This window comes from Elephas maximus, chromosome 3 (genome assembly GCF_024166365.1).
Source record: "Elephas maximus indicus isolate mEleMax1 chromosome 3, mEleMax1 primary haplotype, whole genome shotgun sequence".
Taxonomy (NCBI): Eukaryota; Metazoa; Chordata; class Mammalia; order Proboscidea; family Elephantidae; genus Elephas; species Elephas maximus.
Window position 1 is genome coordinate 206,403,144 of NC_064821.1, and position 27,689 is coordinate 206,430,832.

The 27,689-nt window shown below is 38.7% G+C and overlaps 1 protein-coding gene and 1 long non-coding RNA gene across 2 annotated transcripts in view; one reads left to right on the plus strand and one right to left on the minus strand.

Moving 5' to 3' along the window:
• LOC126073910 (uncharacterized) overlaps window positions 1-1,093 on the plus strand; it is a 50,993-nt gene extending 49,900 nt beyond the window's left edge. Inside the window, exon 4 of the long non-coding RNA XR_007516874.1 lies at window positions 1,009-1,093. This is a non-coding gene — a long non-coding RNA (uncharacterized LOC126073910). The remainder of the gene's footprint in view (window positions 1-1,008) is intronic.
• Window positions 1,094-2,716: 1,623 nt separating this feature from the next.
• The window catches only part of TMCO1 (transmembrane and coiled-coil domains 1), a 56,620-nt gene continuing 31,647 nt past the window's right edge, over window positions 2,717-27,689 (minus strand). The window contains exons 6-7 of the mRNA XM_049881120.1: window positions 24,769-24,913; window positions 2,717-3,411 (exon numbers count right to left, since the gene is read on the minus strand). Of these exons, the coding sequence (XP_049737077.1) occupies window positions 3,313-3,411; window positions 24,769-24,913 (244 nt within the window). The 3' untranslated portion in view covers window positions 2,717-3,312. The remainder of the gene's footprint in view (window positions 3,412-24,768; window positions 24,914-27,689) is intronic.

Here is a 27,689-nt window from a genome sequence, read left to right on the forward strand (position 1 = left end):
AGGTGTCTTCCCCTTCTCTTCTGAGTCATTTTTAAGTCTCTGACGCCAATGAAGAGGATGGCTTGCCCTAGTAGGACAGGGATCACTGCCTGGTCAAGGGCGTGTGAGCACCTATACACATTTGCTTTCCAGTTTCCAAACTGGCTTACCTTTTGGAATGCAATCTGTTAATAAGTTCAAGTTTACCTACATTTTTTAAAGTTTGCTCCTTTAGCACATGACCACAACCGGAGTAGCCTAATGTAGACATTAACAACACTTAGTTTTTTAAACTACAAAAGGTAAAGTCTGTGCCTTACGTAGGCAAAGGAGCCCAATCAAATGTTTGGAGAGATGTTCAGAGATCTCTCTGGCTTGAAATGTCATCTCCAATGATTCAGCGTTGGTCTGGATCTAGAGTGCCATCCAAATAACCAGTCTTGAAAAATGTTTAGGGTAGGTCATGTTTTAAAAACTGATTGTGAGGCTGCAATAGTCCTTAATATCTCCTTGAACTTAATCCCTGTGATGTGACAGGTTTATTTCTCCTGTAATATAGCCTTGCTATTGTGGCCTTTTAGGAACAGGGTGAACAGATGCTATCTCTCCTTCTTCCTTTCCCTTTTTACTTCTCCCTCTTATTCACTCTCTTCCATGGAAACACTTTTTAAAAATGAAAGCCTGGTCCATATGAAATCTACTTAGACAGCAATAGCTTCAAAGCTTCAGGGTACAGATGGTAGAGTAGGTTTAAGATTCATTATACATTCTCATTTTTACAAAAATGGTGGTGGAATTTTTAATGTGGTTCCTTCTCTTGGTATACTTTTAGATATTCCATCATTTTCGTCATCATTGTTATCACAAACTTCACTTTTTCATTATCATTCTTTTATTTATTGTTTTAGCTGGGGTAGTTGATGACACGGAGAAAGACAATTAGAAGTCAGCTCTATCCATTATCAGGCATCCTTTCTGATTAAAATAACCTCAAAATAAGGATTTCTGTTCCATTTTATCTGCTTTTAGTGAGCTTTTGCTGTGTTCCTACTCAAGTTGACTACTTTGAGGAAACAACAACAACAAAAAGACAAGGCTCCAACTTCAGAAAGCTCACAGGTAAGAGAAAAGATATATATATATATCACAGTCACAGTCACGTTTGTTGGGTGCCATTCTAACGATATCCAAAAAAATTTATACACACATGCACACACACACACTCAATCCTTGTTATTCCCAGACTCTGTATTTGCACATTTATTTGTAAACCTGAAATCAACACTCCTGGAGCTTTCACAGTCATTCACAGACATGCACATGCACAGAGCCATGAAAAACCTGAGTTGCCTGGTGCAAAGGCTGGTTTCATATTCATTAAATCAGTGTCCATGGGTACTTTATAGACCATAACTACCATGAATAATGAGAACTGACTATATGTATAAAAAACACAGTGTGTGAGAGCCTAAACTATATGGTTTTAGGCTGCTTGGGTTCAAATCCTGACTCTGCCACTTACTAGCAATATGATGTTGAACAAGTTACTTGACCCCTCTTGCCTCAGTTTCCTAACTGTTAAATGAGGGTATTGTGTTGTTGTTGTGTGCCACGGAATTGATCTGGACTCACAGCAACCCCATATGACAGAGTAGATCTGCCCCATAGAGTTTCCTAGGTTGTAGTATTTCCGGGAGCAGATTACCAGGTCTTTTCCCCTACGGAGCCACTGGTGGATTCAAACTGCTGACTTTTCCGTTAGCAGCCGAAAGCTAAACCACTGCACCACCAGACCAAAAAAAAAACCAAATGCAGTGCCGTCAAGTCGATTCTAACTCATAGCGACCCTATAGGACAGAGGAGAACTGCCCCATAGAGTTTCCAAGGAGCGCCTGGTGGATTCGAACTACCAACCCTTTGGTTCGCAGCCGTACCACTTAACCACTACGCCACCAGGGTTTCCCTGCACCACCAGAGCCTCTTCAAATGACAATAAGAACACTAATTCCTCACGTGGTTGTCATGAGATGTCTTAAACAAGATGACTATAAAACACTTACATTTATCCAAATATTTTATCAATTTCTGTGTTGACCATTTTTTCTTGTACCTGGGTGGTGGTTTTTTTTCCTTTCCCTGAAATATATCCTCTAATAATTTGATTATCTTAGTTTTTGTATGTCTGAAAATGTTTTTATTTTGTTCCCTATGCCATGGTTTTGCTATGTATAAAATCCCAGGTTGGTACTATTTTCTCTCAGCACTTTGAAGATAATACTGCACCATCTTCTAGTCTTCACTATTGCTGACAAGAAGTTTGCTATCAGTGTACTGGTTGTTCCTTTGTGTCTTTTCTTACTGGTAGATACCTACATGTATATGTTTATTGCCAGAGTTATCTACACAGGACTTCTAATTGCATTGATTATGGGGAGGATCATGGCATAAGTGTCTTCCTTCCTTACGAAGGAGCACGATAGGAACGGAAGGCCATCGTAGCTAAAAAGACTTTCCATAAAATAAATCACATGTAAATATAACCTTGCCTCCAGGGAGGACCTAAGTGTGCCCTCACAAGAATCCCATAGTCTGCATTAAGATATGAAAGGAACTGCTGAGGACCTTCATTTTTATACTCTCTCCTGTGAACTACTACTTTCTTTTGTACTCTTGCTTCCAAATTCCAATACCAGGACGACTCTGTATTTTGAGCAAATGAGGTGAGTACGATAGAACAGTCTATTAAATTTTTTTATTTTAGACCTTCCTGGCCAATGTCTACCCTTTTTTTTCAGATTGCTAAAAACATGTGGCAAAGTAAAACAAAACAGATCTCTCTTTTTAGATGAAGTAGTTAAAAATTTGGCCTCTATTAACTTCTAGTTATATATTTGGCTTGAAAAAAATCAAATACAACAAATAGCTCCAATTAACTATCTAAAGAACTAAATTTTTCCCTAGCTCTCTAAATGCTCAAGGAAAGCCAGCTTCCCTGGTAGCTGGCACACAGCACAGTCTTGTGGATCAGTCCCACAGAAAATATTTGTGTGAGCAGAACAAGAAAGGTGCCATTTGTTCTTCATTACACAAACATCACCTAAAGTTACCTAATCAACATGCTCATTAAAAAAAAAAAATTACCTGTGACCAAAAGCACAGTCATGTTTGTTGGGTGCCATTCTAAATCTAATCATATGCAAAAAGCTAGAAATGACTCAAAGCTAGAAAGTGGCCTGAGTGCTAAGGCTGCCTGTGGCTCTGGTTACAAAACAGTTGCCAGCCTGATGTGAGTATCTAACAAGAATGAAAGGAGATAAGTGGTTCTGCTTGATTTCAGGAGAACTTCCCAGAAGGAGGTGGAGGGCCAAGAAATCCACCTGCCTGCTTGGTGGCAGCTCGCGAAGGGGCAAGGCCAAGAATCTTCTGGATGTTCTGTGGAGAAAATGTAATAAGAATTGCGTCTTAACATGAGATACTGAGAAGTGTTTTAAATAGATCGCAAACAAAGTGACTGCATACAAATTAAACGTACCACTATGACCTGAAATAACCAGTGTTATTTTTATAAAAGCCTACAATGTTATAAGATCATAGATCAGCGAAAGCCTTCTTATCTGATGGGAATTTAGTCTACTAACCAAAGGAGCTGATTTCTGCAAGTGGAGAATCATAAAAAGAAAGTCTTTTACCTTAACATATATTCATTAGTCATTTCTTGTAGTAGGGCCCTTTTTTTTGAGTATGGGTGTTCTAGAGGGTATTAGTCATTACTGTACTGTCAACAACTTTCTGTTTCAATTGCCTTAAAGTGGTGAGAGAAATTAAGAGATCTGCAAAGCAACCGGGGTCTAGAATCCTCGTAGATTTTTATCATCCCCCGCCCCATCTTTTTCAGTTGTGTCACCCATATCTAATTCAACAGGATTTCTTTTTAGAAACTTACCTTCATTGAGTCTTTTCAAACTTACTTCTTATAAAACAACTATTTTTACACTCAGGTTTCATTAGTTAATATGCATTTAATAAAATTCATATAGATAAAACCCGTTGCCGTGGAGTCGATTTCGACTCATAGTGACCCTACAGGGCAGAGCAGAACAATGAGTAAAACCAGGATAAAAAGGATAAGGATAAACACAATGGACTCTTGAAAGGCAGTGACTCCACTGGTGGGAGCAGACAAGCACAGGCGTATTAAAGAGCAGTCCTGAGTGGAGTGTGGCATGGGGTCAATTGGTATGCTTCAAAGAGGGGAGGAGAGGGTTTATGAATGTGAAGAGGATAAGTAGAGATCAGTGGTTAAGAGTTTATACAGCATTTTAGAGATCATCTGATTCTTCCTGCTCAATTCCTTATTTTATATTTGAGGAAACTAAAATTTGGAAAAAGAAGATGGGTTGTCCAAAATTACAGCTAAATTAAGAATAGAGTCAGGATTAAAACACATGTGCTTTGATTCTTAATCTAAGGGTCTCTTACACAGTACCTCCTGTGAAAATTCTGGTCTTCAGAACAAACTCCATCCTGTGGTAGGCAGGTTAGCATGTATGCGTTCATTCACTCATTAGTTATTGAGTACCTGTTGTACAGGAGGCACTGGGAGCTACCCACACCCCACCCCCAGGCCTAGTCTTAAAGAATGATGATTGCTACAGACGTGAATGTGTATATTTCTGAGATAACTCTGTCAGAATATAATGGAACGTTTAAAGATGACAAATAGAACTTGAAGAATCATTTGTATTTACCATAAAGTATCATATATACATATTCATTGCATAATGCTACAGCTCATGCTTTACTTTGAAAAGAAATCTGAAAACAGGTTAAGAAGAAAAATCACCAAATGGGCAATACCTGCCCAAAAGCAAAGATGAGAGGCAGGAAGGGCCAGGAAACCTGGATGAATGGACACTGAGAACCAGGGTGGAAAGGGAAAGGGGAGAGTGCTGACACATTACAGGGATTGCAACCAATGTCACAAAACAACTTGTGTATAAATTTTTGAATGAGAAACTAATTTGCACTGTAAATTTTCACCTAAAGCACAATAAAATTAAAAAAAAAAAAGAAGAAGACTCGATAACTAGATCAGGGTTCCTCTCCTTAGTAAAGCTGGAGAAAGGTCTGAGTATATGTATTACTCATAAAAAAATACCTGCTTCATGTCCACCTCTAAAAAATCCACCACACAAAGCAATAAGAAGACCAAATGATATTTGCTTTATTTAATCAGTAAGTATTTACTGAGCATCTACAAGCTGGCATTATGAAAAGTTACTTTAAAGATAAAATTTGAAATGATAAGATATTACAGAATTAGCTGCTGATAAAAATATTTTCCACTTAGCAAATACAGTATTACAGTCTACACAAAATATACAAGGGCTCCTTGCTCTGTTATTCTGCAGAGACAGGGGTCAATTAAATGAGTCCTTATCCTTTTAGAGATAAAGTACCAGTACAAAAACTTCTGGTAGCCTTTAAATTACAGGTTTACTGTGATTTAAAGAAGACAACTGAAAGGAAAATGATAAATTGAAAATATTTTGAAGACACAAGGTAAGAGTGTTGATAGTTTCACTCACTAAATTAAAAACACACAAATGATCACTGCGTGCAAGTCACTGCTCTACAAGAGAATAATTCAAACAGCAGCAACAACAAAAAGCATTAAAACTGAGGCACTCTGGCAATGTAGCTTGTAGATGCTCAGTAAATACTCATTGATTAAATAAAGCAAATTGGAAACTAGTGAGATCATATTATTTGGTCTTCTTATTGCTTTGTGTGGTGGATTTTTTAGAGGTGGACACGAAGTAGCTTTTTTTAAATAAGTTTATTACATATACTCAATCATGGTCAGAGTTCGTGGAAATCCAGGCAGCTCTATACTTCGTTTTCTTGTGGCTCTTGCCACAGCTTCTGTGGGGGCACTAAATTAACCGTATCCATGTTACATTACTCCAGTATTAAAATACAAATACTTTGCACTTACTGCATGCAATCCTATCCTTTAGCGAAATTCTTAACAATCTGTTTAAATTCCTGTAGTCTTATAAATGAAGCCCAGGTCTTATGACCGTTTTTCTTCCACACAATTTTCCCCGGTTTCCTGTTAGTGAAACCTGTTCCTCTTAATGCCTAGTAGGAGCTATCAACGTTTACCAAAAACCAAAGATGAGAAGGCAAGGAGGGGCAGGAAAGCTAGATAAACTGAAACAGAACAAACAGAATGGAAATACGGAAATGCTGACATATTGCAAAACTTGTAACAAATATCACAATGTGTATAAAAATTGTTAAACGGGAATCTAATTTGCTGTGCAAACTTTCACCTAAAACACAATAAAATATTAAAAAAAAAATACATAGTAAGAGCTGATGGTCTTAAGATGCAAGAGACCTAGGAAAAAATGAAAGGCCACTATTCTCTCCACAGAATAACACCCTATATTTCTAAGCACTTTAAAGTTCCCAAATAGTTCTCAGGACTAGATACTAGTTCCCAATTATCCCCACTTGGGAGATGTGAAAGGTGAGGCAGAGAGTACAAGTCAGGACTCAACTCATAGTATAGTATTTCTCTATTAAACCACCCTTTGCAAGATCTTTATCTGTAAGAATCTCTAAAGCTTTGTCTTAGAGATGAAAATCTTACAGCAGAGCCTATAAGATACATCAAAATTATGAAGACTATGTGAGCATACCGTAGAAAAATACATATGTACTATTAAGTCAATAAATGTGCCCTCTCTCTGTATATATATGACTTATATGTGTGTGCATAAAGTATACATGCTAGACTCTATGAATGCACAGCAAAATAATAGCTGTATACCCTTTTCTCATTCCCTGCCTCCTTCAACTTTTTGAAATGTTGCTGAACAGGATACTTTAAAGAAAACTATTTCTGTGGGTGCTATCTCAAAGTGAAGGTCATAGCATGAAGCTTAAAGAAGAACAGTCATAGTTAATAGTCACTGAGTACTTATTCTGTGCTAGACTTTGTTCTAAGCACTTCACACATATGTTCTCATTTATATCTTCACAACAATTCAACGAAGCAGTTGCTATTATCATTATGCCCAGATAAAGAAAGGGAGATACCAGTGGTCACAAAATTCAGTAAATACTTACTGATTATGTTAACGGAGAGGAACAACTCAGAAAAGGAGGGTGAGAATGGTTGCATGACCCAAAGAATGTAATCAATGTCACTGAATTGTCTGTAGAAACTTGAATTGGTATATGTTTTGCTGTGTATATTCTCAACAACAAAATAAATAAAACTTGCAAAGTAAATAAATACTCACTGAGCACCCTGCTGTTCAGCAGGTACTGTGTATATATCACCTCCTTTATATCTTTCTATAACCTCATCCATTCAATCTGACCTGACTGGTTTCCTGCAGACTCTTAATTCTCTTCCTTGACGTCAATTTTTCCGGCCTTCTTAACTAGCAAAATTTAGTTCAGAAAGATGCATTTTGTTAGAAGACAGGACTTTTAGTATGTTATGAAGATGCCATGGAAGAAAACTTAACAGCACAAATGCAAAATGCTGTAAGATGTCAAAAGATTTTAGAAGAACATAAAAGAACTATTTTGAATTTTTGTCTGGCCTGTGTAATAGGGTAACATCTGAAAAGTGTATGTCAGAAGGGAAAAACAAAGGAAAAACATTTTCCCATAATTATGCCTTCTGTTGGCAAGAAACCCAGAGAAATACCACTACAGGATTTGCGTTCCTTCCTCTTTGGTAAAGGGTAAGAACTGGTGATCAAGAAAAGGAAGCTGTTGGTTGCTAACTGGATATTTTGGGACGACCCAGGTCACTGGCAATAAACACATTCTGCTGAACTTTATTTCTTAGTCATTTAGCAAAAATAACTTAGCCATGGCAACCGTCAATTTGCTCTCTGTTAGTTTCTCTGGCAGCTGGTAACCAGCCTTCACTTCCAATTAACCACAGTTTCTCATCAGATTCCCCTAACATCATCCTCACTGTACCCACAAAGGTGTGCATAAAATCTAACCACACCCAACAGTCTCTCTCAACATTCCTGAGGCTGTCATTACATCTGAATAAACTGTCTAGGAGAATGACTTAGAGACTAAATATTTACTGGGAAAAAAGGATAATGCAACACTGGTATACTTGACACGTCACTGGGTTCAAAAACCAAAAACCAAACCCAGTGCCGTCGAGTCGATTCCGACTCAAAGCAACCCTATAGGACAGAGTAGAACTGCCCTGTAGAGTTTCCAAGGAGCACCCGGCGAATTTGAACTGCCGACCCTTGGGTTAGCAGCTGTAGCACTTAACCACTATGCCACCAGGGTTTCCGTCACTGGGTTAGCAGTCAGAAAATTTAGGTTCCAGTACTGGCAAACTAAGCAATAAACAATAGGTAATGTCTTCACTTTACCAAATCTCAATTTCCTTACTCTTAAAAAAAGGGGAGGGAGTGGTGACTAGATGAGTAGTTTTCCTACTTAAGCCACAGAATTCTTTCTTTAAACAAAATCTGTGAAAGCCCAGTACAGAGAGAAGATAAAATAGGGTCGAGGACTTGAAGCTCCCTGGTAGGCCCTTCTTTTGCCCCTTCCTCCCCACCAAGGGCCACAGTTCCCCATGGCTCTAACATTCTAGGATTTATCTATGTTGTTACAAATCATATTGTAGACTTCAACACATATCTTGCAAAGTGAAAAGCAAGAGTATGAAAGGAGGATGGGAACGTCAAATCCGTACAAGGTAATGCCAGTTCCTCTGTAATAGTGAATATTTGTCATAGCTAGTCCAAAGATCTCCTTTGTACTGAAAGTGTTTTCTGCAGGCGTAAGAAGAGACGGTATCTCTTTTTTCCTCTCTCAAATTATGTCTCTTTCTCTTTAACCTATTTTATCTAATGAAAATTTCCCTAGACAGTCTCTTCTTTGAACATCAGTCATCAGAATATTGCGAATTTTAGTTTAATGGAGGAAAACTTGATTTTTTTTTTTTTAAATCTCACAACGGAGGACAGAACCTAGTCAGCACCATGTCTAAAACTCGGAATGAAACTGAAGTCTTACTGGCTTGAAGAACCAAGGACAGGGTTCAGGGCAACCATGTTGTTGTTGCTGTTGTTAGGTGCTATTGAGTGGATTCCACCTCACAGCGACCCTACAGGTCAGAGTAGAACTGTCCCATAGCATTTGCAAGGAGCAGCTGGTGGATTCCAACTCCTGACCTTTTGGTTAGCAGCCGAGCTCTTAACCGCTACACCACCAGGGCTCCATAACAGCTGAAAATTTAGGGAAAAAATTCTAGAAGAGAAAGAGCCAACAGAGGGGGAGCCCCAAATTCTGCATATAAGTTCAGCCCAAATTTCTGGCTGACCCTTAAGCTGTGCATGTGTGGGGTAGTCTCCAAGGAGCTCAGCTAAGATTAAAATAACAGATTTCAGCTGCTGCCTACCAAAAAGGAGACAGTTCAGAGTTTCAGCCCAGTCAAGTCAACTGCCGCTTAAACAAGACAAAACAAAACATCAACACTCTTCAAATAACAGAATCCAGAGACTCTACAATCTATCATTTACAATGTCCAGGGCACAATTCAAAATTACTAGATATACTGAGAAACAGGAAAAACGACTCATACTTAAAAGAACAAGCAACAGGTGGAAACCTAACCCGAGACGATTCAAATGTTAGAATTAGAAGATAAGGTTTTTAAAGCAGCTAAAAACTATCCCTAAACCCTTTGCTCTTGAGTCAATTCCAACTCATAGTGACCCTACAAGACAGAGTAGAGCTGCCCCATAGGGTTTCCATGGAGCAGCTGGTAGACTTGAACTGCCAACTTTTTAGTTAGCAGCCAAGCTCTTAATCACTGCACCACGAGAGTTCCCCTGGCAACATAGTGGTTAAATGCTACGGCTGCTAACCAAGAGATCAGCAGTTCAAATCCACCAGGCGCTCCTTGGAAACTCTGTGGGGCGGTTCTACTCTGTCCAATAGGGTCACTGTGAGTCAGAATCGACACTATGGCCACAGATTTGGTTTTTGGTTTTTTAAAAACTAACCCTGAGGACATAAAAGAAAATATGCTCATGATAAATGAATAGTTAGGAAATCTCAGCAGTGAAAAAGATACCCCCCCTCAAAAAACATGGAAATTCTGAAACTGAAAAATATCTGAAATAAAAATAAAATTTATTGGATGGACTTGGGGTTAACATAGATTAGAGATAATAGAAGAGTCAGTCAGCTTGAAGACAGATCAACAGTAATTGTCCTATCCAAAGAACAGAGAGAAAAAGATGTAAAAAAAAAAAATGAACAGAGCCTCAGTATCCTGCTGAAAAATACCAAAAAAAGACTAACATATATGTAATTGGAGTTCCAGAAGAAGGATGGAACAAAAAATAAGAAGAAGACACAACGGCTGAAATGTCCCCAAATTTAATGCAAACCACAAACCCTAAGCCAGACAATCTAAACATACAAATGCACACAAAAACTGTAAGCACGTCATAATCAAATTGCTGAAAACCAAGCTTAATGACAACATCTGAAAACAGCCAGAGAAAGCAACACATTGCCTACAGGGGTACAAAGATATAAAACACTTCTCATCAGAAAAAATGGAGACCAGAAGACAGTGGAAAGACATTTTAAAATGTTGTTGTCAGTTGCCACTGAGCCGATTCTGACTCACGGCGACCCCATGTGTGCAGAGCAGGACTGCTCCATAGGGTTTTCAAGGCTGTGACCTTCTGGAAGCAGATCGCCAGGCCTGTTGTCCGAGGCACCTTTGGGTGGGTTCAAACCACCAACCTTTCGGCTAATAGTCAAGCACTTAAGCGTTTGTGCCACCCAAGGATCCCTTAAAATGCTGAAAGGATTAAAAAAAATTAAAAAACAGCCAACACAGAATTCTGTATCAGATGAGCAAGTCCTTCAAGAATGAAGGTGAAAAGTGTTTTCAGATAAATGAAGATGAAGAGAGTGCATTACTACCACCCTTGTACTATGAGAATTGCTTTGGGGGAAAAAAAAATCACTTAATCCTGTGGTGTGAGGGACAGACATTAAGGCAGGCCTCCTCAGTGACATGCTCCGCCTCCTGGACTCGCCTCACCACACACTCGCATGCCTCCCTGTTTTCACTCATACTGCTTCCTATGCCCGGAACACTATGACAGGATTGGAAAATCACTACTCATCCTGAGAAACACAACTCAAATGGCCTTGCTCTATAAAATCTCAGAGCTAATTCCTGTGGCTACTGCGCTTCCGTAGCATGTTTTTGTTTTTTTTGTTGTTGTTGTTTGTTTTTTTTAACTCCTATAGCATTTGTCCATTCACACATACATTATGCTGCTGGTCTGTCTTCCCACCTCTGTATTCTCAGCCTTAGGAGCCCCTGGGTAGGGCAAATGGTTAACGTGCTCATCTACTAACGGAAAGGCTGGTGGTTTGAGTCACCTTGGAAGAAAGGCCTGGCGATCTATTTCTGAAAAAATCAGCCATTGAAAACCCTATGGAGCACAGTTCTACTCTGACACATGTGGGACTGCCATGATTTAGAATTGACTTGACAGCAAATGGTTTTATTCTCAGCATCAGAGAAGAGTTCCTGGCATCATATAAAGACTGGAATCAATCTTCAGCAATGACAGGGAACATTCTAAACAATACCTTAAACTCAGGTACTGAAACAATTCACAAAGATATCAGGTTAAGATGATGCCTGATAATCTGTTCTTTTCAATTTGGCTATGGATTTCTGAACCACGCGCATTCTGTAATTGATTTGCAGATAAAACACTACAAATGAAAACCTTTGTGGGTGAGTTACCCAAGCACTAATGAATTAAGCACTAAGCCTGAAATAAAGTGACATAAACTGATGACGAGATTCAGGAGATGGCAGGCATTTGGTCCTTCGCTCATTTTGAGGACTCCAAGATATGCCGTCACCAATATAAAACAGAACAAGTTTTCATACACTCAAATGGCATATGAAGATTCTTTGCCCTAGGAAAGCAAAAGTCCAAGAAAGAATAAAATGTACTTATTTTTTATCACTGTCACAAGCGCACATACCTACTGCAGGAGACAATGACGAGATTCCCGATACACTTGCAGATTATAACCACACACACAGAAAGTTATACATTAAGATGTGGTGACTAAGAAAAAAGGTAAGACAGTCTTTCATCCCCTTTTCCTCAGGAAGCACTAATTCTTCTTGCTTTCAAAGAAAAGAAAATCTATCCATAGCTTTTACGTTTGTGTAAATTTATAAGAATGGATCAGTTTTCCCTTTGCAGAGTACCCTTCACCATTTAACAGGTAAATCTGCTTGGGTTTTTGCTGAGATTAAAGCACTTTGTATAGAGATCGGCATTTACATAATCAACTACTGACTCATAATAACCATGACAAATAATGCTAGTCTCCTGGTAGTTGAAGAAATTTCTTTTTATTCTTCAATTCCATCACTACTCTGGACTAACTTGACAATTCTGGTGGAAGCTGGCAAACCACCATTTCTGTTGCTACAAATTCACACAAAGGGAACAGTTGTGATGTGAAGGTCAAGGCGGCTAATTAATATTAAGGAAGTAAACAAAAGTTAAGGAGAAAGATAAAATGAGGAAAGGTAGTTAGATTTATTTTAAGTTGATATGACTTATCACCGTAGTTCAATCTGTACAGAGAATCTCTGTTCTATCTTGGACTGGGGAATAAATATGAATTTTAAAAAAGACTCCGGAAGTGGAAGAGGGAAGGTTAATTGTTTTTTGTTTTTTTTTTTTAAGTGAGACCTTAAAAACAACTACTAACATTTCTGGGATCATTCTCATCTGATTATCATAATACAATGAGGTTTACACAATATCCCATTTTACCTTTGTAAAAACTGAGACGTAGGTTGTATGGCTTTCTCAAAGACACCTAGCCAGTAAGTAGCAACAAGATTCAAACCTACTATGTTTCCTCGACCTTATGATACATTCCTCCTCAGTCCCATCATTTTTACATTTCCAAAGTATGAGTATGTCTTACAATTATTGTATGACCAGTATAGTATTATTTCTACTTTTCCCTAAAAGCTCTTGAGTCAATAGTGGGTCATATATCCAATATGACATCCTAGAATTGGAAAAAATATATATAATAGAGGAAAACCAGACTCACAAATACTTATACAAATTAGCAATGTGTCATAAAATTGCCTTAGTTTGGGTTTAAAGTTTAAACCTTGCTTAATCTGCTTCTACTCGAAATGATTAGTATAACAGAAATAATTTTAAATGTACTTCTACACCTCCATATTTGATAATGATTTTAAGAAAGTGAAGCTATAGGTGGGAAAACTAAATTTTTTATTTCAAAAAAAACATAAGTTCCATGGGGGTAAGGACCATTATGTCAGTTTTGTTTACGACTATCTACCAAACACCCAGCACAAGGCTTGACTCACACATGCACTCAATTTTGTTGAACGAATAAATGAACAAATAGACAAGTCTATCAAAGAATTATTACTAACATGATAGTAAATTCTGTTCTGAAGAAAGGGGGAAAAAAAACCTGGTTAAAACAGATGGATACCCTTTATTCAACGTAAATTATATTTTCATCTAATAATAAAAAAAAAAAAGTCCATGTGCCACTGTACGACTCCCAATGATGGTGACCCCACGTAGGTCAGAGTGGAACTGTGCTTCACAGGGTTTACACTGGCTGGTTTTTTGGCAGTAAATTACCAGGTCTTTCTTCCTAGGTGGCCCTGAGTGGACGCGGACCTCCGGCCTTTTGGATGGCAGCTGAATGAGTGAACTGTTTGCACTACCCAGGGCCTCCTCATCATAATAAGGGGTATTATTATCATGAAGGCACAAGTGCTGATTGGCTTACTTACACCAACACTCACACTTAGTAAAAGAAGTGGATTCTGGCTGATACTATAGAGATGTTGTTAACTCGAATATGTAAATACAGCCGCAATCTTTTATAAATAAGATTTTAAAAACATAAACTATTCAGGACACCTGCCCAAAAAATTACCTATTCACTTCGGCAATTAAACTCTTGTCATTCTAAAGGTACTAATAACAGAAATGTTTTTCATTCTCCTAGTGCTATATTCTAAGATCTGCCCATTTAAACAAACAAGGCCACCTTCATTGTCAAAGGTAACCTGCATAAAATGTACATTATTTTTCATGTTTAGCATAAATTATTACCATAGTTGAACAAATCTATGGTTTTCAGTCACTGAAATAAAAACATGAGAAATTAGATTTCTCAGAATTAGGTTAGTATTACAGACCAACTTACATCCTTTAAAAAAAGGTCTCAAGCCAGTAGTGAATTGAAGCCTTAAGCTTAACAGCACTGGAATTACTAAATACAGGAAATCAGAAAGTTGGGCATGATAGAGGATTGGCTTGAGAACCCCTCAGGAAAGCTGCTATCATGGGCAGTCACTCCCTGTCCCACTTCTCCACATTCTTTTACTCTAAGGGTTTAGATTACACTGCCTAGCCCACCTTAGGGTCCTATTGTTAGATGCCCTAGAGTTGGCTCTGACTCAATGGACCTAATGCTTAATAAGAAGAAACATTGTTGCATCCTGAGCCATCTTCATGATTGTTGGTATATTTGAGTCCTCATGGCCCTCCAACATGCCAAAATACCTGATTATCTAAACAAGATGTGAAGAAAGAGGAAGTGCCCCAATTAAATACATGTTACTGTGATGTGAATAGATTGTCAGATTTCAAAGATGAGTTTAGGCAAGATAAGACTATGTACGGTCAAGGAGTGCTGATGGCACAGTGGTTAAAGCACTTGGCTGATAAACAAAAGGTCAGAGGTTTAAACCCAGCTGCTCCGCTGGAGAAAGATGTGGCTATCTGCTTCCATAAAGATTGTTATTGTTGTTAGGTGCCATCAAGTTAGCTCTGACTCATAGCAACCCTATGTACAATGAACGAAACACTGCCCAATCCTGCACCATCGTCACAATCATTATGTTTGAGCCCACTGTTGCAGCCACTGTGTCAATCCATCCACTGATTTTTCCTTGGTTCGTATTTTGTACATTCCACGTTCTGATTATTAATGGATATTTGCAGTTGTAATCTGTAAAGAATACAGTTTGCCCTATGGAGCAGTTCTACTCTGCTCTATGTGGGCACTATAGAGCAGAATCAACTTGATGACAACAGGTTTGGTTTTCTTTGGGTAAGGCTAAGGTCAATGAGGACAGAACTTCAGGGAAAATATTAGTCTACTAGTGACAGGGATTCATAGCATTCAAATAAAGCACATGAGCTTACTACATTGTTTTAACTACCTGGTTTCTTAACTCTTTGAAAACAGGGGTAGGCAACCTATGATCTCAAATGAATCTGATATTTTCCCCCCTAAAAATCACATAAGATTTTGCAAAGTACAAGACGGCAAAAAAATAGTAAATGAGGTACATCAGGATAAATTCCAAATGGATCCATGATTTAAATGTAAAAAATGAAACTGTAAAAGTACTAGAAGAAAACATGGATAAATTCCTTTTTTTATAACTTTGGAGTGGAGAAGACCTTTAACCATGACCCAAAATCCAAAGCCATAAGACTGATAAAAATTCAGTCAAGGAGAAAAAAAAGAGTGAACAAAATTTTACACGTAAAAATCATAAGTAAAGTAAATGAACAACAACGAATTGGAAAAATATTTGCAACTTACAGCACACACAGAGGGCTAATCTCCCTAAATAAGTAAAGAGCTAAACATTAAAAAAAAAAAAGCAAACAGTCCAATAAAAAAATAGGCAAGGACATTATCAACTGTGAAAAGAAAAGAAAAAAATAAAGCTCTTACAGGAAATAGAGATGTTCAATCCAAATGCAAATTAAAACCACAATGAGATATGAATTCTTACCTATCAGATTGCCAAAAATTGGCAAGTTTGACACTTGCCAATGGTGAGACTGGGGGAAATGTACACTCTTGTACGTTGCTCTCAGGAATAAAAAATGGCATAACCCCAATCGACAAATTTATATTTTGGTTTTGCATTAAGTGCTCACTATTTTTTTTTTTTTTTTTTTTTTATAGCCTACTATACACAGGTAGTTTTAGGTATATAAAGGCAATTATGTAACTGGAGGTGTGGCCAAGACGGTGGAGTAGTCAGACACTTCCAGTGATCCCTCTTACAACAAAGACCTGAAAAAACAAGTGAAACGATTATATTTATGACAAAGTAGGAGCCCTGAACATCAAAGGCAAAGTTAGAAAACAGGCTGAGTGACACGGGGAGGGAGAGATGGTTCAGAAGCAGAGCGGAGCTGCCGGATCTGAACTGCCGGGAACCCTCAGGCACCATTCCCAGGAGTGACTGCAGCGGGCTGATGGTAGCGTTCGGCTCCAGTTTCCTCAGGGAGAAACAGCCAGCTGCAGAGCCTACTTACACCTCTGGAAACAGAGAAGAATGGCGCTCTCGGAAAAACCTAACTTCTTGAGTATATCTTACTGTACCTCCATCCTCCAAGCTGGCTGCAGTGGCTGCCAATTTCCCTCGGCCTGAGCTAGGTCCTGCTGAGCGCCTGGAGCCATTCTCCGTGCCTTGGAGGAGCAATAAATTCATAACTGGGGGAAAAGATAATCTGCCAGCTCCACTAACCTGGAGAGCTCAGGACAGAAGCGGCTCTTGTCTACGCATAAACCATCCGTGGACTTTGAATACCTTTCCTCCTTGCATGGACCTGTGTGGGCCTATTTCAGAATAGGCCCTTGTTGGCAGACTGCAACTGTTTCAGCTGTGCAGTGGAGAGGTGGGTGTTTGATGTTTGACACCGCTTTGCCTATTAAACAGGGTCCTCATCTACCCACATCAGAGGCCTAAGGACTGGTAGCTCCACTCATGTCACCCAGCCACCTGCGACAGGGGTTCAAGGAAAACTGGTACCTCCCAGTCCTTACAACCAAAAGCATTGGGTGCCCACGGTCTGTCTGCAGAACCCACCCACCTGTGCACTCTAGGAAACAGAGATGTGCTTTCCTCACAGACACTCGGGGGATAGTTGTTAGTCCCCTGCCTTGTTCAGAGTGTGACCCCTGCCGCAACCAGATACCTGTACCTTCACCAATCACCCCTGCCCCTCTAAGACTGTACCACACACTTGATGACCAACTACCTGGACACCTGAGCTGAATCCATATAAGAAAAGTGAATTGACTCCTAGGCTCGTATACCTGATAACAGCTCTAGCCATCTGATGACAGGATGTTAGAGCTTCAAAGGCAAAAATAATCAAGCTAGCTCACTCAAGCAACCTATTCGGGCATATCAAAACAAAACAAAGCAAGAAGCTAGGATACAGTAAGCAAACATAAAATAAACTAATACAATAACTTATAGATGGATCGGAGACAACAGTCAATATCAAATCACATAAAGAAGCAGACCATGATCACTTCAACAAGCTCTCAAAACAGAGAATCAAGGTATCTTCTGGATGAAGGTGACTTCCTGGAATTACCAGATGCAGAAAACAAAAGATTAATATACAGAACTCTTCAAGACATCAGAAGTGAGATCAGGAAGGAGATCAGGCAATACGCAGAACAAGCCAAGGAACACACAGATAAAGCAGTTGAAGAAATTAAAAAGGTTATTCAAGAACATAATGAAAAATTTAATAAGCTGCAAGAATCTATAGAGAGACAGCAATCAGAAATTCAGAAGATTAAGACAATTATGTAACCACTACCTTAAAAGGGCTGGAGGGGAAAGGGGAAATAGACAGGATGAAAATAAACACTGGACAAAAACAAAAAACCCTGTAATGTAAGGTAGATCTGACCAATCATTATGGAAACTTGCTGAGTCATTTTATCCTGATCTCCCCATCACTCATGCTGCTTGTACAACCCAGAACAAAACAATTTCTTTATAGTCTCTTAAAATTACTTTATACTACAGTGTGTGTCTGAAACCAGGTGGCCTATTTTTTTTTTTTTTTTTGGTCTAAGGATGGCTGTAACAGGAAAATCATAGTACGGTCTATAATTTGAGTTTCTGACATCTTCATATTTTATTCCTGCTAATTTCAGACATCTACATACTCCCCTATCAGGTAGTCTAAGATCCTAAAAAGCAAATGAAACAAAATAATAACAACAAAAACAAAACATGGAGATAGTAGGCTAATGTGCATTTTGAAGAAAGCGTACATTGCATAGTAACTGTCATGGATTGAACCATGTCCCCGTAAAATATCTGTCACTTAGCTGGGCCATCAGTCCCAGTATTGTGCGACTGCCCACCCTTTTATGTGGTTTCCCTACATGTTGTAAATCCTATCACTGTGATGAAATGACATGGATTAGTGGCAGTTATATTGATGAGGTCTACAAGATTAGGTATTGTGTCTTAAGCCAATCTCTTTGAGATATAAAAAGAGAGAAGTGAGCAGAGGGACATGGGGACCTCATACCACCATGAAAGCAATGCTGGGGGCAGAGCACATCCTTTGGACCTGAGGTTCCTGCAGTGAGATGCTCCTAGACCAAGGGAAGACTGATGACAAGGACCTTCCTTCAGAGCCGACAGAGAGACAGAAAGCCTCTCCCTGGAGCCGGTGCCCTGAATTCGGACTTCTAGCCTACTGGACTGTGAGAGAATAAATTTCTCTTTGTTATAGCCATCCACTTTGTGGTATTTCTGTTATAGCAGCACTAGATGACTAAGACAGTAGCATTTCAAATGCTAGTATTTGTTCATAATCCTTGTGCATGTAAGTCAATAATTAGTGAGTAACAGGTACAGAAACAATTTGCAGCTAGCAAAATAAAAACTATAAAGGCAGGTCATTTCAGCAAAATTTTCAAGATTTTGAAAAACTTGTATAGAATTTAGGCAATAAAATTTGCTGCCCAAAATGACTATCATTAAGGTTGCTGTAGCAAGGTAGAAGCTAACCTAGATTTTGATCTGTATACCAAAAGAATAAATCCTGCAAACACAATAGTTTTACAATAGCTGGGAAATACTATTGCTCTTACGTACTTTCCTCTTAGTAATATCCGAGCATAGCACTCGACAACTGGAAATCAAAGGACTTGGTTTCCTCCTTGGCTGAAAACAAACATGCTGAATTGTTGTTTTTTGCTGCCGTCCTCCCCCTTTTTTTGTATTAAACAAGCATTTATTTCATACGGTTCCACCAATCTAGGCTCTGTGGATTCTCCTATTTTAACTTGACAGCATATATTTTATACTTTGGCTCTCAAGGGACAAGCACCTATGGCCTGCAAGCCAAATTTAGCCCACCACCAGTTTTTGTAAATAAAGCTTAATTGGAGCACGGCCACGTTCAACGGCTTACATACTGTCTCTGTCTCCTTTCACATGAAAACCACAACAGCAGAGTTGAGTAACTGATACTGTATGGCCCACAAAGCCTAAAATATTTTCTATCTGGACTGTGTTAGTTTTCTGTGGCTCCTATAACAGATTACCGCAAACTGGTAAAACAACAGAAATGTATTCTCTCACAGTTTTGGAGGCCAGAAGTCTGAAATCAAGATGTTGGCATGGACATGCTCACTCTGAAGCTTCCAGGGAAGAATCTTTCCGGGCCTCTTTCTAGCCTCTGGGGGATGCCGGCAACCCCTGGCTTGCAGATGTATCACTCCAATCTCTGCCCCATCATCACCTGCTGTTTTCACTGTGTATGTCTGCGTTTCTGTGTCCAAATCTCCCCCTTCTTATAAATCCAGTTATGTTGGATTTAGTAACCACCCTAATCCAGTATGACTGCTTCTTAACTTGATGACATCTGTAAAAACCCTATTTCCAAATAAGGTCACATTCTCATGTTCCAGGTAGACGTGAACTTTTGGGGGACAATCTTCACCCCAGTATGCAGACCCTTACAGGAGAAGTTTGCTGACACCCAGCGCAAATAAGCATTGCATTCCTGACAAAATTAACTCATAGACATACGCCTTATCACATCTTCTAAAATAACTGAAAGTAAAGACCAGATTGAGTGTTCTAAACGAAAATTCTTAATATTTAATTCATTTTCAAAAGTCTACAGTTTTGTTTTCTTTTTAAAATGCTACAGTTTTTCTACAAGACACTACTGCAAGAAACCAAAAGAGACCTACATAAGTGGAAAAACATACCTTACTCACGGACAGGAAGACTTAACATTGTAAAAATATCTATTCTACCAAAAGCCATCTATAGATTTAATGCAATTCCTATCAAAATTCCAATGACTTTTTTTTAATGAGATGGAGAAACAAATCACCAACTTCATCTGGAGGGGAAAGAGGCCCCGGATAAGTGAAGCATTACTGAAAAACAAGAACAAAGTGGGAGGCCTGACTTTACCTGATTTTAGAACCTATTATACTGCCACAGTAGTCAAAACAGCCTGGTATTGGTATTACAACAGATACATAGACCGATGGAACAGAACTGAGAATCCAGACATAAATCCATCCACATATGAGCAGGTGACATTTGACAAAGGCCCAAAGTCAGTTAAGTAGGGAAAAGACAGTGTTTTTACAAATGGTACTGGCATAACTAGATACCCATCTGCAAAAAAATGAAACAAGACCCATACCTCACACCATGCACAAAAACTAACTCATAATGGATCAAAGACCTAAATCTAAAATCTAAAATGATAAGATCATGGAAGAAAAAATAGGGGCAATGCAATTCTAAGAGCCCTAATACATGGCATAAACAGTATACAAAACAATACTAACAGTGCAGAAGAGAAACTAGACAACTGGGAGCTCCTAAAAATCAAACACCTATGCTCATCCAAAGGCTTCACCAAAAGAGTAAAAACATTACCTACAGACAGGGAAAAAGCTTTTAGCTATGACATTTCCGATCAGCATCTGATCTCTAAAATGTACATGATACTGCAAAAACTCAACCACAGAAAGACAAATAACCCAATTAAAAAATGGGCAAAGGATATGAACAGGCACTTCACTAAAGAAGACATTCAGGTAGCTAACAGATATGTAAAGAAATGTTCACAATCATTAGCCATTAGAGAAATGCAAATCGAAACTACAATGAGATTCCACCCCACTCCAAAAGGGCTGGCATTAATCCAAAAGACACAAAATAATAAATGTTGTTGAACTTGTGGAGAGACTGGAACACTGATACACTGCTGGTGGGAATGTAAAATGGTACAACCACTTTAGAAAGCAATTTGGCACTTCCTTAAAAAGCTAGAAATAGGAGTACCATACAATCCAGCAATCCCACTCCTTGGAATATATCCTAGAGAAATAAGAGCCTGTACACAAACAGATATATGCACACCCATGTTCACTGCAGCACTGTTTAAAATAACAAAAAGATGGAAGCAACCAAGGTGCCCATCAATGGATGAATGGATAAAATAAATTATGGTATATTCACACAACGGGATATTGCACGTTGATGAAGAACAATGATGAATCCATGAAACATTTCATAACATGGTGGAATCTGGAAGGTATTACGCTGAGTGAAATTAGTCATTTGCAAAAGGACAGATATTGTATAAGACGACTATTATAAGAACTTGAGAAATAGTTTAAACACAGAAGAGACTATTCTTTGACGGTTATGAGAGGAGGGAGGAAGGGAGGGAGGGAAAGGGTTTTCACTAATTAGATTGTAGATAAGAACTATTTTAGGTGAAGGGAAAGACAACACGCAGTACAGGAGAGGTCAGCACAACTGGACTAAACCAAAAGCAAAGAAGTTTCCTGAATAAACTGAATGCTTCGAAGGCCAGCATAGCAGGAGCAGGGGTTTGGGGACCATGGTTTCAGGGGACACCTAAGTCAATTGGCATAATAAAATCTATTAAGAAAACATTCTGCCAGGGATTGGACTGGACAATGAGATGGAGAGGGATGCTGGTAAGGAGTGAGCTTCTTGGATCAGGTAGACACTTGAGACTATGCTGGCATCTCCTGTCTGGAGGGGAGAGGAGAGGGTACAGGGGGTTAGAAGCTGGCGGAATGGACATGACAAGAGAGAGTGGAGGGAAGGAGCAGGCTGTCTCATTAGCAGGAGAGCTATTGGGAGTATGTATCAGGGTGTATATAAATTTTGTGTGCAAGACTGACTTGATCTGTAAACTTTCACTTAAAGCACAATAAAAATACATTAAAAAAAAGAAAGAAAAACATTCTGCATCCCACTTTGGAGAGTGGCATCTGGAGTCTTAAACGCTAGCAAGCAGCCACCTAAGATGCATCAATTGGTTTCAAGCCACCTGGAGCAAAGGAGAATGAAGAACACCAAAGACACAAGGCAATTATGAGCCCAAGAGGCAGAAAGGGCCACATAAAGCAGAGATTACATTAGCCTGAGACCAGAAGAACTAGATGGTGCCCAGCTACAACCGATGAGGGCACCAACAGGGAACACTACAAAGAACCCCTGAGGGAGCAGGAGAGCAGTGGGATGCAGACCCCAAAATTTTCGTAAAAAGACAAGACTTAATGGTCTGAGTGAGACTAGAAGGACCCCAGAGGTCATGGTCCCCAGACCTTCTGTTAATCCAAGGCAGGAACCATTCCCAAAGCCAACTCTTCAGACAGGGATTGGACTGGACTATGGGATAGAAAATGACACTGGGGAAGGATGAGCTTCTTGCATCAAGGAGACACATGAGACTATGTTGGTATCTCCTGTCTGAAGGGGAGATCAGAGGGTAGAGGGGGTCCGAAGTTGGCCATATGGACACAAAAAGAGAGAGTGGAGGGAAGGAGTGTGCTGTCTCATTAGGCGGAAAGCAATTAGGGAGTATATAGCAAAGTGTTTATAAATTTTTGTATGAGAATCGGACTCGATTTGTAAACTTTCACTTAAAGCACAATAAAAATTAAAAAGAAAAAAAACTCTACAGTTTTTGATGGTGATTTTTAAGTAGCAATATCCATGTAGCAATGCAAATAAGGCGTCTGAAACGACCACAGTGAGTCACCAAAAATACAGTAGTGAAATCTGCAGGTAATTAAAATATAACTTCTCTTTGTCACTTAATGTGAAATGTACACATTATTGTGTATATTTTTTTAACTTTTCTATCTAAGCCACAATTAAAAAATTTCCAATTTAAACAATCAAATTAAAGAGCAACATTTTATCGGGATCAGCAATCCTCTGTTAAACCAACAAAGAGATCTGTGTTGTCATTGTCCTGGTTTTCACTTTTGGAAAAACCAAAATGTTCCATGGCAGAGAATTTTCAACATGTTTAGGGGTAACACACACCTCAGCTACACCAGAGTACAGCTTCCTGCTGGACAGACTGACTCAGCTGCTCCACCAACACCTCAGCACGTCTAGTGAATCTATTCTTCTTTCTCCTTTTCCCAACCTCTTAATGAAACTATCCTCCACTTAGTCGCCAAAGCCAGAAACCTGGGAGTAACCTTCTCCTTCACGTTAAACCAATCATTAAGTTCTCCGGGTTTTACCTTCTATGTGTTTCTCAATTCTGTGCCCCCTTCATCTTCTCACTGCTGTTGTAGTTCAGAACATAATTATTTTTTTGCCGAGACTACTATGAATTGTCCTCTAACCGGTATTTCTGCACCCAGCCACGCCCTTTCTACGTCTACCCTTCACAATGCAGTAAGAGTCAGAAAATGATTCCTGGAAGCCTTGAAATATAGTTGCATTTAACAGGCAGACGGGGGAGTGGGCATTCTAGACAAAAGGAAGGGCATCAGCAAAAAGTGTACTTGGGTGAGTGTAATATGGAAACTGTCAGGCAGGCCAGAATGGCTGGCGCGCTGTTTGTGGGGATACGAAGAGAGGTAAGGTGGGAAAGTATGATGCAACGTGGGCTTAAAGATCTCCGTGAGCTTCAAACTATTACTCCATTTCCTACTGATTTTCACATGCCAAGTCAACCAAAAATCTGCTGCCATAGATAGTATTCAGAAGGGGGAAATAAAGACGACTCTGAAAGAATAATTTCTGTAACAAACAGTGAAAGAATTATGTTTACATTCTTTGTATGTGCAACATCCCCATTGCAATGCTTGCTGAATGGTAGTATTTCAGAAACTAAAGAATGCCCTGAAATATCAAGAGTTCTTGAGCCAGGGACTTTAATTAATCCCTTTCATTTTTAAAGTCCTATCTCGAAAGCCACTTCATCTCTAAGCCTTTCTGCCTGAACCTTTCCCTACTGACCTAGTGTTAGATCTCTCTCTTCTGGGCTCTCACAATTCTGTCCTTCTCCGGTAGCTCTTACTCTTTTTCACTGTGAAATGTCAGGTCATCATGTTGATCACCTGTAAATTCCATAGCCCAGGTTTTATCTCAACTGTGAATAATTTAAAATTGCCAACTTATCACACTTACTTGTGCCCTGAACTGCCAAAATGAACTGGTCTATAACAAAGAAGAAATGATACTGGGAAGAACAACCCACTCTTTTATAGCTTTAGGGAGTTGCACTGAAGAAGGAACCTGAGAGCTCTGAGAATAGGGTGTGGAAACCACGTTTGGTTTTATCACTATTTCCCATCCCTAAGGATCAGTTATGTAGACCTTTATACCTTTAAAGCAGTTTCCGGGTGATATACTGGAATTCTAAAGCAAGCAACTGACAGATCTCAGTAGCAGTGAGTAAATGCTTCCAGTACTACGGAAGTAAAAACTAATTTAGGATATGACAGCAGGAAGAATACACATAGTCAGCGGTGGATGTGGCCACTCACCTGCCGAATCGACATGGTACAGAGAATGTACAGGAAGATGAAGGAACAGTCTGTGGTGTCATCTCCCAGCAGGTTTCGATGAGACAGCCCTTGGATGTAGGAAAGGGGGGTGAAGGGAAGCTTTGCCACCACTCTACCATCAAATCTAAAAAGGAAAAAACAAATCATGTTATTTTTGGAAGACTGACAAGTTTCATGTTTCCAGAGAAGAATCTGGGACCGAAATAGAACTTAGTCTCTTGATCTCTGGAAAAAACAAAACAAAAAAAAGGGTAATGTGCTAAAAAGAGATCTAAAGTAAAAGGATGTAAGGAAGGGCCTAGACTATTCCCATCAATCTTTTTCTAAACTAGTGGTTCTCATTTTTCTTTAGTATCAGCACACCTTTACACTCTGAAAAATTTTGGGGGACCCTAAAGAGCTTGTTTATGTAAGTTTATCTATCTATATTTCCCATATTAGAAATTAAAAATAAATGTTAAAATATTAGTTCGTTTTTAAAAATCAGTGAGAAGACTGGCATGGTTTTGCATTTTTGCAAATCTCCTTGATGTTTAGCTTAATAGAAGCCAACTGAATTGTCACAGCTGCTTCAGCACTCAGTCTGCTGCAATATCACACACATCATGAAACCTCTGGGAAGCTCCACTGTATATTTATGACAGAAGGAGAGTAAAAAAGACAAATAATATCTTACAATTATTGTGAAAATAATTTTGACCTCAAAGACCTTCTGAAAGGGTCTCAAAGACCATCAACGTTCTCCAGAATACACTTTGAGAATTGTTCTTCTAAACCATGATATAAGACTTGAAGGATTCTTTTCCAAGTCCCAAAGACCCCAAATATATACATTAAACAGGATAAACATTTCTGAATAGGAGTTCATAGAATATATAGTGGCCATGAAAAAAACACATTATTAAACTGTATATACATTGTGATCTAAATTTTTCTAAATCAGAAAAACTAAGAAAAAAGCTGAAAGAAAATATGAATCAATGTTTATGTCGAAATGCCAGGGATATGAGCTTTTTAAATACCTCTCCATGAATTAGTTGTGTAATTAGACAATAATGAAAATTATAAAGTTAATGTAATTAAGGGCCCATAAAAAAAAACCATTGCTGTCGAGTCAATTCTGACTCACAGTGACCCTATAGGACACAGTAGAACTGCCCCATAGGGTTTCCAAGGAGCGCCTGGTGGATTTGAACTGCTGACCTTTTGGTTATGAGTAGTAGCACTTAACCACTATGCCAGTTAAGGGTAGGGATACTTATTTAAACTATAATATTACAGAGAAACATGACAGCATTAGCTGAATTATCAAAATAAAGTCTATAATTCCATTTAGAACAGTTCTAAGTCCCTCTTAGAAAAATACTTGGTATTTAGGATGCTCCCATAAGGGGAAGGGGAAAAGGTAAACAGCAATACATCTTTTTAAGGAAAAAAAAATGTGAATATCCAGATAAACTACTGTGGTTCTTCCAAGTTTCCTGTTTTGCTGTATGCCAAAGAATATTAAAAGACTGATTCTGACATCTTCTATATGTATAACTATCCATGTAATACTCTAACCGCCTGCGTAGTATATATTTACAGAGGGAAAGAGCTCAGTAAGGAGGGGACTTATATTTGACAAAAAAAACTTAAAGATCTGCTTGAGGTAAATACTGTCATTCTTTTCTACCAACTTCAAAAAAGCAAAAGTAATAATTTTTCCAGGAGGAAAATTATTTAAATTGATATACAATTAAATTGATATAAATTTTAATAATCATAAAAAAAGTATTAATTTGGCCATGTCTGACACATGGTACTCAATAATGGTAGCTATTTCTGCAATAACTTAAAAAAATATATTAAATAAAAAGACCCACTGCTGTCAAGTTAATTCCAGCTCATAGCGACCCTATAGGACAGGGTAGAACTGCCCCATAGAGTGTCCAAAGAACGCCTGGTGGATTCAAACTGTTGACCTTTTGGTTAGCAGCCATAGCACTTAACCACTACGCCACCACGGTTTCCATTACATAAAAGTACCCCAATATTTTCTGATCATATCCTGTATACAATATGCTGTTCTAGTCATGCCACTCTGATCATCCATCCGCCTGTAGAGTTAACCGTGAGGTAAATAGTCAAAGATGTTTATCCTTCCTTATCGCTAGCATGCACACCAAACATGATTATATAATCATTTTATTGCTTGTTATTTTCAACTAGAAACTGTAACCAAAAACCTCTTATATTCTGTCAGTTACTCAGTTATGTGAAACCAGATATCTGCTATGTATGAGACTTTAAACCAGCAACAAATATAAAAAAAAAAATCTTCCCAGAATTCTTACTTTTACTGAATTAATATTTTCCAGAGGACTAGAAGTTTGCCATATAAGGAATGGCTGAGAGAAGTGGTGCCTAGCCTAATAAAGAAAAGAGCTGGAAAGAGAAGGAGGAGAAACAAAGAGAAAGATAGTTTACTATACCTAGATTCTTTCTTGAAATGCTGTTGGGTACACTTATTCTCTGTAATTACAGAGGGCAGAACCACTACTAATGAGTAGCGGTACAGGGAGGCATATTTTGACCCAGTAAAAGGAATCACTTTCATACCCTAAAAGCTATTCAATAAAAGTACAAGTTATCTCAGAAACCATCAAGCTCCTCATTGCTGGGAACGAGGATGGCAGATTATCTGCTAGAAATATTATTGATAGAATTCCTGTAATGGGACAGAAGTTAACTGTTAAATGACTTTCCAGATCTCTTCCAGGGATCAACTCAAAAAGGCAGCCTAGTCAGACACACCATGCCATTCCTCGACAGCGAAGACCTGAGAAACAAAGTAAAATAGATTCAGATGACAACCTCAGAACCCTGAGCATCAAATGAAAGGATACAGAATTAGTACA